This window comes from Trichosurus vulpecula, chromosome 8, assembly GCF_011100635.1.
Source record: "Trichosurus vulpecula isolate mTriVul1 chromosome 8, mTriVul1.pri, whole genome shotgun sequence".
NCBI lineage: Eukaryota > Metazoa > Chordata > Mammalia > Diprotodontia > Phalangeridae > Trichosurus > Trichosurus vulpecula.
Window position 1 is genome coordinate 126,921,754 of NC_050580.1, and position 19,258 is coordinate 126,941,011.

The 19,258-nt window shown below is 36.8% G+C and overlaps 1 protein-coding gene across 1 annotated transcript in view; it reads right to left on the reverse strand.

The window, feature by feature from the left end:
- AGBL1 (ATP/GTP binding protein like 1) overlaps positions 1-19,258 on the reverse strand; it is an 864,618-nt gene that overhangs the window by 415,460 nt on the left and 429,900 nt on the right. Inside the window, exon 19 of the mRNA XM_036736570.1 lies at positions 9,842-9,971. Coding sequence (XP_036592465.1) covers positions 9,842-9,971 — 130 coding nt within the window. The remainder of the gene's footprint in view (positions 1-9,841; positions 9,972-19,258) is intronic.

Below are 19,258 nucleotides of genomic sequence, written 5' to 3' on the forward strand. Positions count from 1 at the left end.
ACTGGTTTATCAGCATTTTATTGTGTTGCAGAGATATCATCTTCAACCATTGTCATCATTTTAATGTATCAATTAATTTAAGAAGAATAAAAGGAAGAAGGCGATATACTCACTGATTCTTCCTTACCAACTTTGAAGCCAGAGCACTTAGAACCATCTTCTCTCAAATCCCCACTCCTCCCACCAACTCACATATATACATGCCAGGTCTTTATGCATAAACTATTGTCTGAGTTGGATTTAATTAATGTATATGCAAGCCTCATTATGATTTGCTTCAACAAAGAAGAATACTAGTTCCTTATAACAGACTTATCTGGAATTGATGTTCTCCATTTTGTACCTCTAGAAAGATATAAATATTTGTGGAATGGGTTATATGGCTGTTGGCTGTTGGATATTCCCTTTAAATGCTTCTCCCCATCCTACCCTGTTCCTCCACAAATTAATCTGCAATCATTTTTTAGAGTTGACCACTCTATACTAAATACATTTTGCTCAGCTTCTCCTTCAAACCCCTCCCTTCACTCCCTGTTGCCAAATCTGCTGACACAGCTTTTGTTTACTTCATGACTTTGTTAGGTTTGGGCTTGCCATGTTTTCCATTCCTGGCATCTTGGTGTTGTTTCTGTTTTCCAGTGGCAAGATCTCTGCTTTATTGATACCTTTGCCACAGGAAAATGAAAGCAAGGCTGGTGCTGGGAGGAGGCATAGTCTGAGAGATATGATGGAAACCCCAAAACAACAGCATTTCCAATTAAACAACCCAAGGATTATGGGAACCCTGGAGATTCAGCCCTTATGGCTCATGTATGATGTTCAACAGATTTTTGTTCAGCAGAAACTCTGGGGTGGGGTGAATATCCCTATGAGGTAAATAACATCAGTGGCATGTTCAGTTACTGGCTAATGGCCCCACGGGAAAGAGGGAAAGACTGCATTTACCAGTTCCTCTAATGACAGATATGCTTTTTTCTTACTAAGCGTTTTATCTGAGTTATCAGCAACATCCAGTCAAGGTTAGGTTAACCAAAGGTAGTGTATATGGAATTGAGTCTTAAAGTATCAGAAGGGGGATTTTTAAGCCCCATTCCTATTCCCAACTCAGGAGTTTCACTTAAATTGAGCTGCTCAAGGCCAGTTTCAAAGAAGCCTTCATGAAGTTGTCTTTGCTTAGAGCTGAGATTTGGCCTCCTCCAATGGCTAATTGTGAGTGAAATTAACCACATGGAGCTTAATATAATATGCAACTGGCTAACTGCTTTGGAAAGTTCCCAAGGTGGGTCCTATTATTATACCACAGTAATATGATTAAAAGGGTATTTTTTTCCTCCCCCTCTTGCTAGAGCCTACTTTTGAAAGCTTGAATAGTCCTTTCATAGATCCCATGTAAGCAAATAATGAATATGAGTAGACTAATGCATGCTATAGTCATATAGCACCTTTCATAAATGGAAATAAAATCACTGTGCAAACATCAACTCAGCCAGTTCTCAGAGACAGGTATCATTTTACATCAAGAAGAGAGGAGGGGGGAAATCATAAGGTTCCCAATTTAAAAAAATGTAGGTAAGCCACTGGGCTTCACATAAAGGAAATCAGCCTGTCAACAAGCATTTATTAAGAGCTTAGTATGTGTTAGGCATTGTGCTAAGTGTTAGACATACAAAGAAAGGGACAAACCTATGGACTTGCCCGCCCTTTAAGCAAACAAACAATTCTTTTTATTATTATTACTATTATTTTATTTTTAGTTTACCACACATGGTTCTACAAAATTTTGAGTTCCAGAATTTCTCCCCTCCCTCCCTCCTCCCTCCCCAAGACGGCATGGAATCTCATTTAACTACCATGTATAACTTTGCATTGAATTAATTTATACACTAGTCAAGCTGTGGAGAAGAATTATGACCAATGGAATGAATCATGAGAGAGAAGAAACAGAACCAAAAAAACCCCCATAAACAAAAACAGAAGAGAAGCAAAAAAGGCGAGCATGTAGTATGCCTCAATCTGTATTCAAACTTCACAGTTCTTTCTCTGGACGGAGATAGCATTCTCCATCGTGAGTCCCCTGGGGTCAAACAAACAATTCTTAAGCATTTTTTTCTAAGTAGAAAATGCATTCACCCCCAAGTACTTCTATCCAGTGGCCTGGAATTCTGTGATTTTTTTTTTCTAGATTGAAGCCAGTCTGATGTGGTAGAGAGAACAATGGACGTGGAACCCAAAAAGCTGGGTTTTCTGTGTGTGTGTGTTTTGATTCATATTCTACATGTGATCTTGATTAAATTATTCCATTGATTCCCTAAGCCATAGTTTACTCACTGCTGAAATGAAGGGGGACATACTTATAGGATATGCTGCAAGTGTGAGGAAATCAGTTTGCAAAGTATGAGTTTCAACATTGGGAGCTATTATTATTTTTTAAAGAAAATGCTTAACACTGCTTGAGAGCAAGGTGCTAAAAATTCACTTCCAGAAACCATAGACTTATAGTACTTAGAGCAATATAAATGGATAAAAAAGAGGAAAAAGCATTTGCTTAGGGCTGAGTGATCAGAACCATCCTGAGTTCTGGGGTTTCAAAAACAAAAAGCATGATTGACCCTGCCCTCAAGAAAGTTACATCCTAATAGACAACACATATGAGGAGTGGTGGCCAGAAGTGTTTTGGGCTGGGAAGACACAGGCATGGTGAATGGAGTCATAGGTTATTTCGATGGCATGACTTTCCTGGAATGGCAAAATTGATTTGATGCCAGTTCCAAGACAAAAGGTCACAATTAATGGAGGCATGAGGGAGAGTGGAGTATGTCAAAGAGAGATGCACTACAGAATGGTGGGAAGTTCATCATACTGCATCATGGTGAGTGAAGGGCCCCAAACTAATATCTGAATTCCTCAGATATTAGTTTCATAGGAAAAGAAAGAGGTTCTTTTGATTTTCACTATATCAGAGTCTTCTAGTCAGCATTCTCTCATTAATCTATGGCAGCAAGTATTTTTTACTGAACTTTCCATTAAAAAGCAAGACATTTGATTTTCAGAGAACTTACTATGAGTGTCCAAGATCATAAATAAAAACTGCTCAGCAAAAAAAAAAAAAAAACAAAAAACAAAAACAGGGATAGGCCTACTATGTGCCAGGCCTTTTACTATGCATGGAAGATACAAAAGTAAAAATGAAAATAGTCCCTATTCTAAAGGTGATTATTTTCTATATAGGTGGCTAGGTGACACAGTGAATAGAACACTAGACTTGGAGTCAAGGAAAACCTGAGTTCAATCTGGCCTCAGATACTTATTAGATCTGTGACCCTGAACAAGTCATTTAACATATTTTAGCTCTGTTTCCTCATCTGTAAAAATGGGATGATAATAACAACCAACTCCCAGTTCTGTTGTAAGAATCAAGTGATAGAACAATTGTAAAGCACTTTACAAACATTAGAATTATAAATGTTGGTTTTTAGTGTTATTGTTATTGAAGGCAAGGAAACCAATGTGTATACATTAATTAATTTATTAATTAAATAAGAAATATGTATAAAGTAATTTCCTGTTGGAAGGCCCTGCTGAGTAGATGTATCCAGATAAGTTTTCTAAAGGACATGTCACTTGAGCTGAGGCATGAAGAAAGAATAGGAATTCTTAGAAACTGAGGAAAGGATGGAGGGCATTCCAGGCATGAGACACAGCACATACAAAGACAGAGAAGAAAAACATAGAATTTCACAAAGAGGAACAGCAATCAAGCCATTATGGTTGGAAAAGAGAATGTGTGAAAATGAGAAATATGCATCAAGACTGGAAAGACAGAATGGAGCTAGACTTTGAAGAGCTTTGAAAGCCAGCGGAAGAGTATATGTGTTATCCAAGAGGAAAAAGGGAATCACTGGAGTGTTTTAGGGAGGGGAGTGGCATGAAAAAAGTTGTTCTTTAACATAAATTAGGCAAATGAATAGAGGATATATTAGAGATGGGTGTGGTTGGATTCAGGGAGACCAATTACAATGCTATTGGAAAAGTCCAGGTGAGAGGCAAAGAAGATTTAACTAGGGTCATGGCCATGGAAATACAGAGAAGGGGATGAACAGAAATACTGTACAGGTAAAATTTAAAATACTTAGCAACTGGTTGGATAAGACAAATGATGGTTTAATGATAAATCTGAGGTTGAGAATCTAAGTCACTAGAGGAAGAGTGGCACCTTCAACAGAGAGAATTTAGGAAGGAGGAGAGGATTTGGGGAAACAATTATGTTTTATTTAGACATGTTGAATTTGAGATGCCAAATGTAATCAAGTTGGAGGTATTCAACAGACAGTTCATAAAGAACTAGGATTCATCTGAGAGACTGAGACTATATCTATATCTGGAACTTCTTTTAATAGAGGCATTATTTGAACCCATTATCCCTAATGAGATCACTGAAAGTATATAGAGAGATGAGGACCCAGGACAGAGGCCTGGAGAACACCTAAGGGTTGCAAGGTTAGGCACAGGGATGCTGCTCCAACAAAGGAATTTTTTTTTAAAAAAGTGACCAGAAAGGTAACAGCAGAACCGGGAGAAAGCAGTGTCTTGACGCCCCAGGGAAGAGAGTGTATCTAGGAGGAGGAGGTGCAAAACAGTGGTAAAAGCTGAAAAAAGACTAAGAAATACAAATTTTCATTAAAAAGTCATCAAAACTGGTAATTAATGGGTCACTGGAATTCTTGAAGAGGCAGTTTGCTTCATTTGGGAGAAGAGGTCAGAAGCCAGATTGCAAGGGTTTAAGGCATGAGTATGAAGTGTGATAATAGAGACAAAAGTACAGATTGCTTTTTCTCAGAGTTTGGCTATGTGGAAAGGAAAATAAATAAAGGACAGTAAATCTGAGGGGATGGTAGCATCAAATGAAGTTTTTATTATTTTAAAGGATGGGTGAAATCTAGATGCATTTATAAGCAGTAGTGAAAAGGCTAGGGGATAAGTAGAGGCAGAAAAATTAGAGAAATAAAAAGGGTATAATAGAACAGACAAGTCTCTCTCAAACAGTGGTGTCAAATTCACATTGAAATAGGGCTACTGAGCTATACTTAAGGATTCCTCTGGATGCATGTTGACTTAGAAAACCACATATTGACATTATCTATGTTTTATTTTATTTTTCTTTGTTTTGTTAAATATTTCTCAATTACATTTTAATCTCATTCAGGCCATACTTAGAATGTTGCAGGTTGTATGTTTGACATCTCTTCTCCAAATGACCAGATAGGGATGAGTTCAAGGGCACAAGTCAAGAGTTTGGCATTTACAAAAGGAAGAGCCATTTCCTCTGAAATTAGAGCAAATGAGGAGAGAGCAGGAAATAAGGTTGTCATAATTTGGAGTATGGTGTTAGGGAGAAGAGAGAGTTCATGATAGACGGCCTCAATTTTTTCCAGTGAAATATTTGGCAAGGTCATCTGCTGCAGTAAGTGAAAATACGAGGTATAGTGTTGGGGCCTTGAAGAAATAAGAGAAGATTGGAATAGTTGATGAGAGAAGTGGCATAGAAGGTCTATCAGGAAAGAATAAAAATATCAGTATGCAGCAGATGAGGGCCTAGGTGAGGTTACATAGCATAAATTCATACATGACCCTGTTAGCCGAATTTCATGACTTCTTCCATCTGGCTTACACAGTACACATACAGGACCAACAGTAGATGGTGAAAATAATCTAACATTGTCATCCAGAAAGGGATGAGAGGTTATTGGACCAATGAAAAAGTGATTCAAGGATAAAAAATACTATTAAGTAAAACTGGTTAATTATTGAGTTTTGAAGAAAAGAAAATGAGGCCAGAGTAGGGGTGGCGATCTGGGAACACAGGGAGGGGATAGAGCATTTGGAGATAGTGGCAATGTCAGAGAAATGTGTCTCCTTTGACAAATTTCTAGAGTGTGAGGATGGAAGGGACAGTGTACAGAGAGCTTGGAGCTCCTTGCAAATCTTGTTAAAACAGGACTTGACAATGCCACCTCAGGATGGAAAATGCCATTATTTTTTGGCCTTTTTTTGACTTCCATTTTCAAAGAGGCTGATTAATTCAGAAAAAAATAGATGCCACAGGGACTGAATTAGGCTTAACTGTTGTCCAGGAAAATTATTTGAGTAATTACAAATTCCATTCCACTTAGGTCCCATAGAGAAGGACAGAGTAAACGAAGAAAAAAAAATCTAGTTCCTTCTCCCAGTGGAAAAAAGCTGGTTCACATGAATTGTAAACTAAAATCAATAGGCTCTTCAAAGAGACAGAAAAATAAGTTTACCAACATGCCTGTATGGAGAGTAAAGAGCAAGGAGGATACCAAGATCGATAACCTCTCCTAATTCCTCAATTCTGAGTCTCTACAGTGGGACAAGAGCCAGAGACTGCTACAAAAGCTTAGCTCTGTACATGAATCTAATCTAAGTTCCCAGCATCTTTCTTGAGGTGGATCAAATGATATACAATTCTCACATGCTGTATCTACCCCAACCAATTCAGTCACAAGACTACTGCCTCTGTGAAGAGCATAGGCACTGTAGAAGATATATGCATATATGTATACAGATATATATGCATATATCTGTATACATATACATGTGATCACACATATATTATATATATATGCATATACACATAGGAACACAGGCATTGTAGGAGATATATACATACATGTGTATATATGCATGTTCATATATACACAGATCTGTATACATCTTCTATCTTCTATAATGCCAATGGCCTGTATGTATGTATGTATGCATGTACACACATATATGTTTCTATGTGTATTTATATGTGTCACATTTATATGTGTATATATTTATATTTGTATGGGTCATATTTATATGTATATATGTATAAAATGCAAAAGGAAACTTCCAACTGGTCTTACTCCTTGCATTAACCAGTTAGGCACATCCTGTCTGTAGTCTGTTTCCTCTTTGTACAAGTGTTCCTCCTGTACCAGTTCCTCCTGTATCTCAAGAATTCTCCACCTAAATATCTTTTCCCTCTCTTTATAATTACCTCTCTATCTTGCATAGCTCCTATTACTTGTACCTTACTTAGAGTTTATTTTATTGGAATCAAGCAGAATTTGAAAGCTCTTTGGCTAGTTCCTGTCTTCTCTTCAGTATCCAAGAGGTGGCACAACCTTGCTGCTCCTCTAGCAAGTTGAGAAGGACTCTTATGGTCCAAGGCCATGCCTAGTGGGGAAAAAGGGCTATATGCCAGTATCACTAGCAGGGAAAATTTAAATTCTAATTATTACTCATACACTATTGATGCTGGGCAAAAAGGGCCAGCAAATTCCACAGAATCAAAAGAAATCTCCCAAACTCAAGGTGACTGGAACAAACATGAAAACAGAGGATAGAATGGGATAATCATGTATTTGTCACAAGGGCATCAACATCTTTGGGCAGACAGGGCTCCATGAGATGGGGAGGAACATTTTGAGGAGGAAGTATGGCCTCCCACCCATATCAGTGATCTAATTGAGGGAGGCATTAACCTAACCCCACCCCCAACTTCCCCAGTGAGCTGCCCTGACCTGAAAATCCAAAGGCTTTGTCTACATTTTCCTCTACCCACTGGCATACCTGTGCCTGATTAAGAGAGATTTCCCATGTTACAAATTACCTCAGGTATACCTTGCCATGCTGGATACCCACAAAGAATTCTGAGATTCAGAGATAAGGATAGCATGCATTTCAAATATTGGGGGGGCAGTCTATGGGAAGGCATGGTAACAAGAGCATGTATGAGGAAGAGCAAAAAGTCTAGTTTGTCTGGATCAAAGAGCACATGAATGGGAATGCACAATAAAGTTGGAAAGGTAGGTTGGAGTCAGGTTGTGAGAAGCTTTAAATGCAAAACAGAAAAATTTTTATTTTATCATAGAGATAAGGGAGGACCACTTGAATAAGGAAGTGGCATAGTTAGATCTCTTCTAATAATAATAATAATAGCAATAATATTAATGTTAGATAGCATTAAGATAGATCTTTAAAGCTTGCTTTATATGTTAGGTGAATATTTCATGTGTTATCTCATTATAGGAATATCATTCTGAAATTTAACACTCTTGTGAGAGATGAATTTAAGAGGGGAGAGATTTGAGTCAAGAAGACCAATCCAAAGGCAAATGAAGTAGTCCAGGTACGAATTAATGACAGCCTGAACTCCAGGGGTGGCTGTAAGTACAGAGAAGGAGAGAGATGGGAGAGATATTATAGACCCAGAATAAACACAATTTAGCAAGTCTTGATACTTGGGGTGAGGGAGTGGGAAAAGTTGATGATGGCTCTGAAGTTGCCGACCTGAGTGACCTAAAGAATGGTGGTGGCCTCTACTAAAAAGAGAATTACACGAGAGGGTATGGTTTGAAGATGGAAAGAGATAATAAGTTCTATTTTGGATATCTTAAGTTTGAGACGCCTAAGGGACATGATGTAGTGGCAGAATCCTGCTGTCCCCCCCACTTCTAAAAGTTCAGGTTACCTCCATAGACCACTGGCTAATGTGTGATTGCCATGTGGGGCACTGACTTTGCTGAGTATCATTGCTACATTAGCCACCTGACTGCTCCTAGGGAGTACTTACTGAACAAACACAGAATTCATCTGCTCTCCTGTAAAAATAATAATAATGATAATAAAACTTAAGAAAATATTGCCTTTGTCCAACAGAAGGCTGGGAACCCTAATTTATCACCATTCATGGAACCCCAGAAGGGTTCCTCAAGCTTATTTATGTTTCCTTTGTTTTGGCACTGAGACAGTCTTCCCTGAATAAGATAAGAACAAATACCGGATGAATGACAGTGCTTATGGTATCTTCAGGAGGTTGACTAAATATATCCAGGTAGGTAACTAAAGGGTGATATAGAGCCCATTAAAGAGCGTTGTAACACTGTGAGTAGCATTTAGTACTCAGCTGTTTCTCACCCACCTTTCAGATGCTCCCAGCAGGAAACAAGTCTGTGGTTGTCATGTTTATAGCTAATTAGTGTTTATTTATATTTTTAAACAAGCTTTTCACCTGTCACGTTTTAAAATAAATCTTCTTCTTTTCGATTAGAGGTTGTCAGAGCAGAGAGGAATCCTGCCTTATTGGTTTGCTTTACATGAGTCAGGTAAGGTGCCAGCCAACCCTATGAAAATATCTCTCTTCCCTCGTCCTCTTGCTGCCAAGCCTCCCTACCCAGTAGTTAGTGTACCACCCAGAGAGATGCCCTCTCAACAGGGTACTAAATGAGGGTTGAGCTGGAGCTCAGCTGCCTTCCTCCAGGTGGAGGGGCTGTATCAATCTGCAAGGGCCCATTAAGTGAATCACTGAATCAACCTCCTATCTTTTTAGTTGTTGTTAATGTTGATAATGTCAAAGCTGAGGATCTTAAAAGGGAAACTCTTCCTGGGCTCACATTAGATATTAGAGGTAGAGTCATGCTTCCTGATTTTTGCTCTCTTTACCTGGCTGACTTCTGGCATTTTTTTACAATGTATTTCACAGTAATTACTGTGCTACTGCTATTTCTTCAAATCTTGCTTGGAGTATTTTACTGTATTTTAATTGCAGGTGTCATGTAGTCATTTTGACACCTCCGATGTGGATCATTGGGCAGCTAACTAAACCTCCATTCAAATCCTTGAGTGAGCAAGGTAATTTTGTTATGTAAGGCTAGCACCGGGTTCTTCACCTATTAAAACACCTCACTGTTAATAGTGTCTTTCAAGTGAAAGCGTTGGAACATTCCTATTATCTGATTACAGTTTATTTCTTAGGAAGCTTCACAGTCACAAAGTAAAGAATACTCACCACTGGGGTCCGGCCAATGTTATTTAAATAGTGTAAGAGGCCCTTGGTATGGTAGATAGTTGGCTGGTGTTGCGCACTAGGAGAGAGCCATTGTCTGTTGAGATCCTCCCCTCTCAGGGAACATCTGTGACTGGAAAAAAAAAATGAAAAATGAGGGAGACAATTTTAAAAAATATTAAGGCAAACAATCAAATGAATAAATCTAACTTCCTTCTGACTTTTACCCAATCAGCAATGAGTTGCAGATGCCCAGATAGCTGAATATCTGCCTTTCAACATCCCAAAGACATATCAACAAATCATGGAACAAAAGGAATCAGTGATTACGTTAAGTTTGTACTTGGCAATCAGGAACTTTGGAGAGGACACAGAACACGTACTTCACATGCACATATACCTGAAGAATAAATCTATGTGACTCCTCAAGCCACTTCTCCCTCTAAGCCAAGATACAATAATGTGCAGTGGATAAAACATTGAATCTGGAGTCAAGAGGAAGACCTGAGTTTAAATCTGATCCAGGGGACTTAATAGATGTATGACCCTGGGCACATCACTTCACCTCTATAAGCCTCAGGATTTAGATATTTGTTGTTGTCATTTTTCATCTGTAAAATTAAGAGGTAGACTTGATAACCTTTGAGTTTTCTTCAGGTTCTAAATCTGTGATCCTATTAACCCTTTAAGTCAATTAGGTTGAAAGAAGATTTTACCTTATTAAGGGAGTGAACAGGTAAAATTGACACAGGTCACAAGGATCTTAATTCCATAAATTCAAAGAATTTTTTAACTGTAAGGGAACTTACTGATTACCTAATACAGTAATTCCAAACCTTGGCAGCAGATGTCAAAAAGCGACTGACTGTGTCTGCAGAATTTTTCTTAAGGAACTGTGAATTTGTATGTTCAGTAGTACAGCCACATACAACTCTGTGACTCCATTTAGGGTTTTCCTGGCAAAGATACAGGAGTGGTTTGTTATTTCCTCCTCCAGCTCATTTTTTACAGGTGAGGAAACTGAGGCAAACAGGATTAAGTGACTTGCCCAGGGTTACACAGCTAGTAAGTATCTGAGGCCAGATGTGAATTCAGGTCTTCCTGACTCCAGGCCCAGCACTCTATCCACTGTACCACGTAGCTGCCTCCTTGAATTTGTAAGTAAATTGATAAGTGAACAAAACCATACATTCTGTATACCCAATAAATAACATGTCTCACATATATCACTAGCTCAGTGTAAATACTAAAATAGAAAATCATGATGACAGAATCATTATTCATTATAATGATAATAACACTTCACATTTATGTAAAATACTTTAAAGTTTGCCAAGAGTGACACACACATTATTGCTCTGGAGCCTCACAACAACCTTGCAAATTGATTACTACTGGTATTATTATCCCCTTTTTACAAATAAGGAAACTGAGGCTTAATGAACTTAAGTGACTTGCTCATGTTTACAAAGCTATTAATCACCAGATGCAGGATACGAATCAAGGGTTTCCTGATTTCATGTTCCTTCTCTATTTATTCTGACCTTTTGTCATTGTGTATTTTCTCAATCTATGCTAATAAATTAATCAACAAGTATTTATTAAGCACAGGATTATGTACCAGATGTTGGGGAAGCAGATATTAAAAAAATAATTGCTATACACAAGGAGTCTACAGGCTAAGAGCAGACTCATTGCCTCGCTGGGATTTGCAAAATTTGCTCATATTAAAAGGAAGTCCTCATACTTAAAAAAGGTAAAGAACCAGAGAAACAATCCAACCCCTTATTTTACAGATGCAGCAATACAGAGTGAGTGATCTAAGGTTATACATTTAGTTACTGGAAGAAAGCAGGGTTTTTCATTCCTATGCTCCTTATTTTTTTTTAATTTTGATGTGTTTTGTTTTTATATCACTACTTCCTGATAAAACCCTCTCCCTCTTCCACTACCCAGCTAACCAGAAGCATTAGCATATAGTATTTTTAAAAGAGAGAGAAAAAAGCAGTTTAGCAAAACTAACCCTCATATTGACAAAGTCTGACAGAGTATACAATATTCCAACTCCTAGTTCCATAGCTCTGCAAAGATTAGAGAGGTTATATTTTTTCGGGTCTCATCCAGGACCAAGTGTCTTCACTATTGTATTGACAGAGTGTCCCACTTTTTTTCTTTTTCATATTTTTTCTTATACTTTATTGTTGCTATTGTGCATATAGTGATTTTGTGGGATTTTTTTTCAGTCTGCATCAATTCATGATATTGAGTTCTTTCTAGTCATGTTTCCATGACTTTCCACCAGAAACCAGATGGATGCACTAATGGTATTTTAATTCATTGTCATTGTAGGGTATAAGTAAGGTAAAATTACAGCGTAGATGAAACATGTTTAATTATAATCTTCAATGAGAGGCATCATTGCAGGGTAGAGAAAGAGAGTTGACCCAAGAGTCAGAAAGTCAGGGTCAAATTTCCACCTCTAAAACATTGGCTGGGTGACCCTGGGTAAGTCACAATCTCTCAAGGTAAGTTGTGGGGCAAATGCTTACCTACACTGGGGGAAAAAGCTTTCTCACAGGTTCAAGTAAATAAACTCCCCTTACATTTTGAAGCTTAAAAATACTTCTACATGTTATCTACTTTAGTCCTTTTGAGAGCCCTGTGGAATAGGGAAAGTATTATAATCCTCATTTTACAGATGAAGAAACTGATGCTTACTTGGGTTAAATGTTGCTTGTTTCATAAAGCTAGAAATGGCCTCTCTTATATGTAGGTTCTTTCTCTCTTTTTTTTTAAATTTTATTCTAGACTCAAATTCCAGAACACAAATATAGAATAGAGAAAAGAAGCAAAAACATATCATAAACTTAAATATTGGAACTTAAATACAAAGTAAGAATGGAAAATAAAACATGTCATGTGCAAAGCAAAACATAAGAGAGGATTCAAAATATGTAACAATAAATTTTCATTTCAAGAAAGTCTGTATGATAAATATTACATGTTGTGTTGAGAGCTGTCCATCTTTTCTTTGCTTCCTTGTAAGTTTTCTTTTGTTCTCTGCCGTGCGCTTTTTTACTTTGTTCTTTTTTTCCCTCCCACCCTCCCCCACAAGGCTACAAATAAGTATGGATATATTTTTCTGTAACCATAGATCTATACATACGCATATACATATATACACACATATATAGACATACGCTTTCCAAAACAAATTTTACTCCTGGTCATTGTTTTTATGTTTGTGAATATCTTGTTTCCTATCCCTCCTGCCTCTTCTACTTTATTTCTACCCACTACCTTGCCCTCCTATTAATTGCCTACTGCCCTCCAAGGATCCCTCCCCTATCCTCCCATTTCCATAAATCTAAACACCCTTCTATATAACCCCCTATAACCTATTCCTTCACCCACCCGTATAGAGATCCCTCCCTTATACTTCCATTCCCACTGATCTAAACATAATTCTATACTCTCCTTTTGCCCTCACCCTCCGCTCTAAAGATCCCTCCCTTGTTCTCTTACCTCTTCCTATCCCCACACTGTTTTATTTCTTCTGAATTTAGAAGACTTTTATACTCTTCTAAATATTTATGCATTGTTCCCTCTTAAATCCATTCCCAATGAAAGTAGGTTACCAGAACTACCAGCCCTCCATTCCCATCTAATTCCTCTGTATCAATTCTTCCTCTTGTACCTCATTTGTATAAAATAATAACTCCTTTTAGCTGTTCCTAAATGGTTTTACTTTTTAAATTCATATCATACTCAGATTTACCCCAATCTTTCTTAGGAGCTACCCAATTATTAATAAGAATCTTAGACATACTTTTTGCATTTTACATATATAAAAAGTAAATGATCTGCCCTTGTTGAATCCCTTGTAATCAGTCTTTGGTATGTACATTATGTTTCTCTTGGTTCTTGCATATCAAATCTTCTATTAAGTTCAAGGTTTATCTTGAAAGTCTGACAGTTGATCAAATGTCCATTTTTTGGTTCAGGATTATGCTTAACTTTGCTGGGTATGATATTTTTGGCCAGAGCCCCAATTCTTTTGCTCTTAGATGTATAGCATTTCAAGACCTGGGGTTCTTTAATGTCTCCACTGCTAGGTCTTTGTGTGATTCTTATTATGGCACCATAATATTTAAATTATTTTATTCTTGTTGCTTTTAATATTTTATCCTTGAGCTGGGGGTTTCAGGATTTGACTATAATATTCCTATGAGTTTTCTTCATAGGATTTCTTTAATGTGGTGATTGATGGATTTTTCAATTTCTACTTTCCCCCCTTGTCCTAATGCTTGCGGACAATTTTCTTTAATTATTTCTTGTGTTATTATATCAAGATTCTTTCTTGGATCATAGCTTTCAGTTAGTCTGATCATTTTTATATTTTTTCTTCTTGATCTGTTCTCCAGATCTGTTGTTTTTATTATAAGATGTTTTACTTTCTCTTCTATTTTTTCATTATTCATGTTTTGTTTAATTATTTCTTGATCTCTTATAATTTCACTGGCTTCACCTTTTCCATTTCTAATTTTCAGCATGTCATTTTCTTCCTTAAGATTCTGGATCTCCTTTCCTAATTGGTTGACTTTCCTTTCATAATCTTCTTGTTTTTCTTGGAGTATTCTTATTTTTTATTTGTTCTTCCATCTCTGTCATTTGATTTTTAAAGATCTTCTATGAGTTCCTTTTGGACTGGTGACCATTTGACATTACTCTTTGGGGGTTTCTTTACTTCATATCCTCCTCTAAAGATGAACACTGGTTTTCTTTATTCCTGTAATAGCTTTATATGATTGGGTTCTCTCTCCTTTGAATGTGCATTTTTTGTGGCAATAGCTTAATTTTTGTAATCACCTCTAGCCCTGGGGTATGGGAGATGGTGCCTCTTGCCCCAGATCTTCAGTTCTCCCCTCTAGCCTGGAACCAAAGCCAAACCTCCAAACTCCTATAAGTGTCCACAGCCAGGGGCTTTCTGCCTCACTGCTTCTGCACTTACCAGGCATGTGCTGATTCCTTCTCACCCAGCTGCTCTTCACTGCACAGCTGGGTCTGGCATTCCATGTCAACAGAGGTTCCCTCAATCTTCCCTGGATCAAACAACCAACTCCCCTGAGGGAGGGGAGTTCCTGTGGCTGGGGCTCAGGCAGCCTTTCAAACCAACTAACTCCAGTGCTTGCTGCTTGTTGTCTCCATGGCTTGCAGCTTGTTCTTAAAGCAGACCCTAGCCTGGAGGTGCTTTCTCTTCACAGGCACCAAACCTCATCCTGGGATTTTTCCTCTGATCTCAAATTGTCCCAGGAAGACCCCTGTTGCGCCCTAATCTTATTTTAACACACCACCCCCCACTTTGTTTGCCCTAAGGTGCTATTTTATCTCTTTTGTGGGGGAAAATCTTGAGAGCTTGGAATTTTCTGACCTACTCTTCCATCTCTCCAGAATCCTTTTCTAGGTTTCCTCTCTTTCTACTGTTTCTTCTTACCAAAGCTGTCCAGTTCTCTAATATAAATGAATATAATCTGATAAAACTAATCGACAGAAATGTATTAATAATTTAATAGGGGATTATCTACTAAAAAACAAAAGGACTCCAATGAATTATTAAGGAAAGAATTTCAGGTAACAACCATTAGTGAAGGAAGAAGATATTTAGAGGCCACATTCTTTTCAATAACCCTCTAATTATAATATGTATGTGACTACTTACAGTTCTGCCTTTAAATTGGTTGTGGTAGTAATTTTGCTTGTAGCTCTAAAAAAACCATAAAAATAAAATTCACTTTCATTCAATCCATCATCATCTCACCAGACCCTTTTGCTGTGCAAGTCATCTTTCACAAGGATGCAAACCAATATTTCGAAGGCTTCCAAAGTAGAATGAACATAGTGGAAATGAGACTCCTGAATGTTATGCAAGATGTTTAACATGTTGGAGAGAAAAGCCTTGGGAGTTCTAATCTTCAGGTTGAATGAATTGAATCATTGTCATGGAAGATATTCCTCTGAACAACATTTAAAGGACCTGTAATGTCATCATAATAAGGGAACTTTTTTATATAGGAATTCCTTCCACCAACACAGATTGCAACTGTCTTAGTATATAAATCCTAAGAAGCTGAATAAGTCATACAAAGGTTAAATGAATGGCTCATAGTTACATAAAATGTGAACCTAGGTCTTCTTGAATGAAAGCTAATCACTCATTCTAGTGTACCATAAAGATTCTTAGAGTCACAGTAAAAGACCCCTTTTTTGATTCTTTCCTTTCCTTATGCCACATAATCTGTGGTTAAGTTCTCTCTTTCATCCATTCCACCATCTTAGCTTAAGTAATATTCTTTTTAAATATCTTTTTCTGAGATGTTTTCATTTAATTTGTCCCCCTTCTCATTTATATCCCTTTCTAGACTAGTTTGAATTCTATTTTCTTGTTTGTGGGCTATAATCTTACATGGTCCTTCTTTATTCTTTTTATTTTCCTCATAAAAGGTAGAATATCTAGAGTAAAAAAAAATGTGTGTTACATACATACTTCTTCATTTCTATGTTATTGCTTTCATAGATATAGTTCCCTTGTAGGTATTTTGTGATTTTCTTTTGTGTTGTATGTGTCCTGGGTTTAATATTTTCTTTCAATGTAGTGCAATATATCATGCCTCTGTATATATGACTCTCTTAACACCTAGTATGTCAGTTACCCAGAGGAGCTCATACATTTCAAGATGGGATGAAATCTTAGGAAGTACAACTCTTGCTCAGATGAGGTGGTCTCTATTTGTGCCAATCTCTTCCAAATGAAATCCATTATCAGGCCATTATTTCTTAACATGATCATACACACTTTCCTACCCTGTAGAACTGTTAAAAAACAGTCACTCTTCTTTAAACCCTTTTGAACTGAAGTACTTTCCATTTCATCTCATCTCAGGTCCTCTACCTCACTACTGCTATTCCATTCTCCTGATGCTCTATGTCCTGCAAAGTTTGCTAGTTGATAAATTAAAGAAATGACTGGCCCTTTTCTGCCCATCTTAAAGATGAGTGAGAATAGATTTCCTTTTTAAATTTCTTTTCATTTTTTAGAGTTATTTTAAATTTAAGTGCAAAATATGAAAAGAAAAATATCCTACAGTAGTAGTCCACATATACACAGCAATATTCTAACCCAATCCCATTCTATCTATAGATCTATCTATAGATAGATTGTCTATATGAAAGTTTTTCCCCCAATTTTCTGTATTTCTCCTATTCTTGGATGTATAGGTTTTATTTATATAAGAAATTTTTAATTTAAAATAATCAAAATTATCCATTTTACACTGCAACAATGCACCTTATAATAGGGTTTAAGGTCTGATACTACTGGATGTGCTTCCTTTACATCTTTTTCCCCCTGATTTCTTTGAAGTTCCTTTCCTTATGTTCTTCTAAATGAACTTTGCTATATTTTTCTGACTCAGTGAGACAATCTTTAGTAATTTATTTGGGATGGCATTACATAAATAGATTAGTTAGGTAAAACTGTAATTTTTATTATATTGGCTTTACCTACCCATGAACAATAAATATTACCTCAATTATTTAGGTCTAATGGTATTTGTATAAAAATGTTTTGTGTTTATATTAATATAGTTCCTGCATCTGTTTTGGCAAGTTTACTCACAGGTATTTTATACTGTCTAGTTATTTAAGTGGTCTAAAATAATACTGAATAATACAGCTGACACATAGTATAGTTTCCCTACTTTTTTCTTTTAGTTAAATCTATTTTAGATTTAGTCTGAAATCATGATTACTGCCCCTTCTCTTTTATACAATAAATTTCACTCTTGACCTTTATTTTATGTTTGTGTATATCTCTCATTTTATAGCATTTCCTGAAAGTAACTTATTGTTGAATTCTAATTTTTAATCCACTATGTTTCTATTTTATGGGTAAATTCATCCCACTCACATTCTAAGCTCTAATTACTTGTTGTTCTTCTTTCCCATTTTTCCTCACTATTCTTCTCATACTATTCCTATCCCTCCTCACTTCTCTGCCTTACTTCTACCGACTACCTAATCCTTCTATTCATTAACCTACCCACCCTTCTAACAATCCTTCCCTTATCCTCTCCACCCCACCCTATCCCTTTGCCATCTTTTTTCCTTATGAATATAGAATACATTTATACCTTTCTAGATATGTAGGTACATATCTATATATAGATAGAGAGATTTATAGGTAGATATCTATGTGTACACACACACACACACACACACACATATTGTTCCCTCTTTAACCTATTCCCAGCGAGAGTAAGGTTTCAGCACTACCCAGGCTCCCCCTCCACTAGCTTCTTCTGCATCATTTTTTTTTCCTTTTTGGCCTCATTTGTATGAGGTAATTGTCCTTTTTTATCTCTCCCTACAAAGGTTTATTTTTTAAGATCACTCCATGATACTCAGCTCAGCCTAAACCTTTCTCTCAAAGTATTCAAATAAAATTGGCAGTAATAATGGAATTAATAATATTTTCATATTTAAGAAGTAATGATTTGACCTTATTGAATCCCTTATAATTTGTCTTTAATGTTTATTTTTCTCCTGGATGTTATATGTCAAATTTTCCCTTAAGTTATGCTGTTTTTGTCACAAATAACTGAAAGTCTTTCAGTTATTAAACATCCATTTTTTCCATTCAGGATTATACTTAACTTTGCTGAGTTAGTTACCCTTGGTTGTAACACCAGCTTTTTTGCTCTATGAAATATAGCATTGTAAGACCTATGGTCTTTCAATGTAGAGTCTGCTAGGTCTTGTGTAATCCTTATTATAGCTCCAACATAGTTAAATTGCTATTTTTTCTTGTTTATTCTCCTTAACCTTTTTTATTTTTATTTTTGTGTGTGTGTGTCTATGTTCATACTTTTTTATTTATTTACTATATTTAGTTTTCAGCATTGATTTTCATGGGAGTTTGAATTACAAATTTTCTCCCCATTTCTACCCTCCCCCCAACTCCAAGATAGCATATATTCTGGTTGCCCTGCTCCCCAGTCAGCCCTCCCTTCTGTCACCCTACTCCCCTCCCATTCCCTTTTCCCTTCCTTTCTTGTAGGGCAAGAAAAATTTCTATGCCCCATTGCCTGTGTATCTTATTTTCTAGTTGCATGCAAAAACTTTTTTGTTTTTGTTTTTGAACATCTATTTTTCAAAACTTTGAGTTCCAAATTCTCTCCCCTCTTCCACTCCCACCCACCCTCCCTAAGAAGTCAAGCAATTCAACATGGGTCACATGCGTATCATTATATATAACCCTTCCACAATACTCATGTTGTGAAAGACTAACTATATTTTGCTTCTTCCTAACCTATCCCCTTTTATTGAATTTTCTTCCTTGACCCTGTCTGTTTTAAAGTGTTT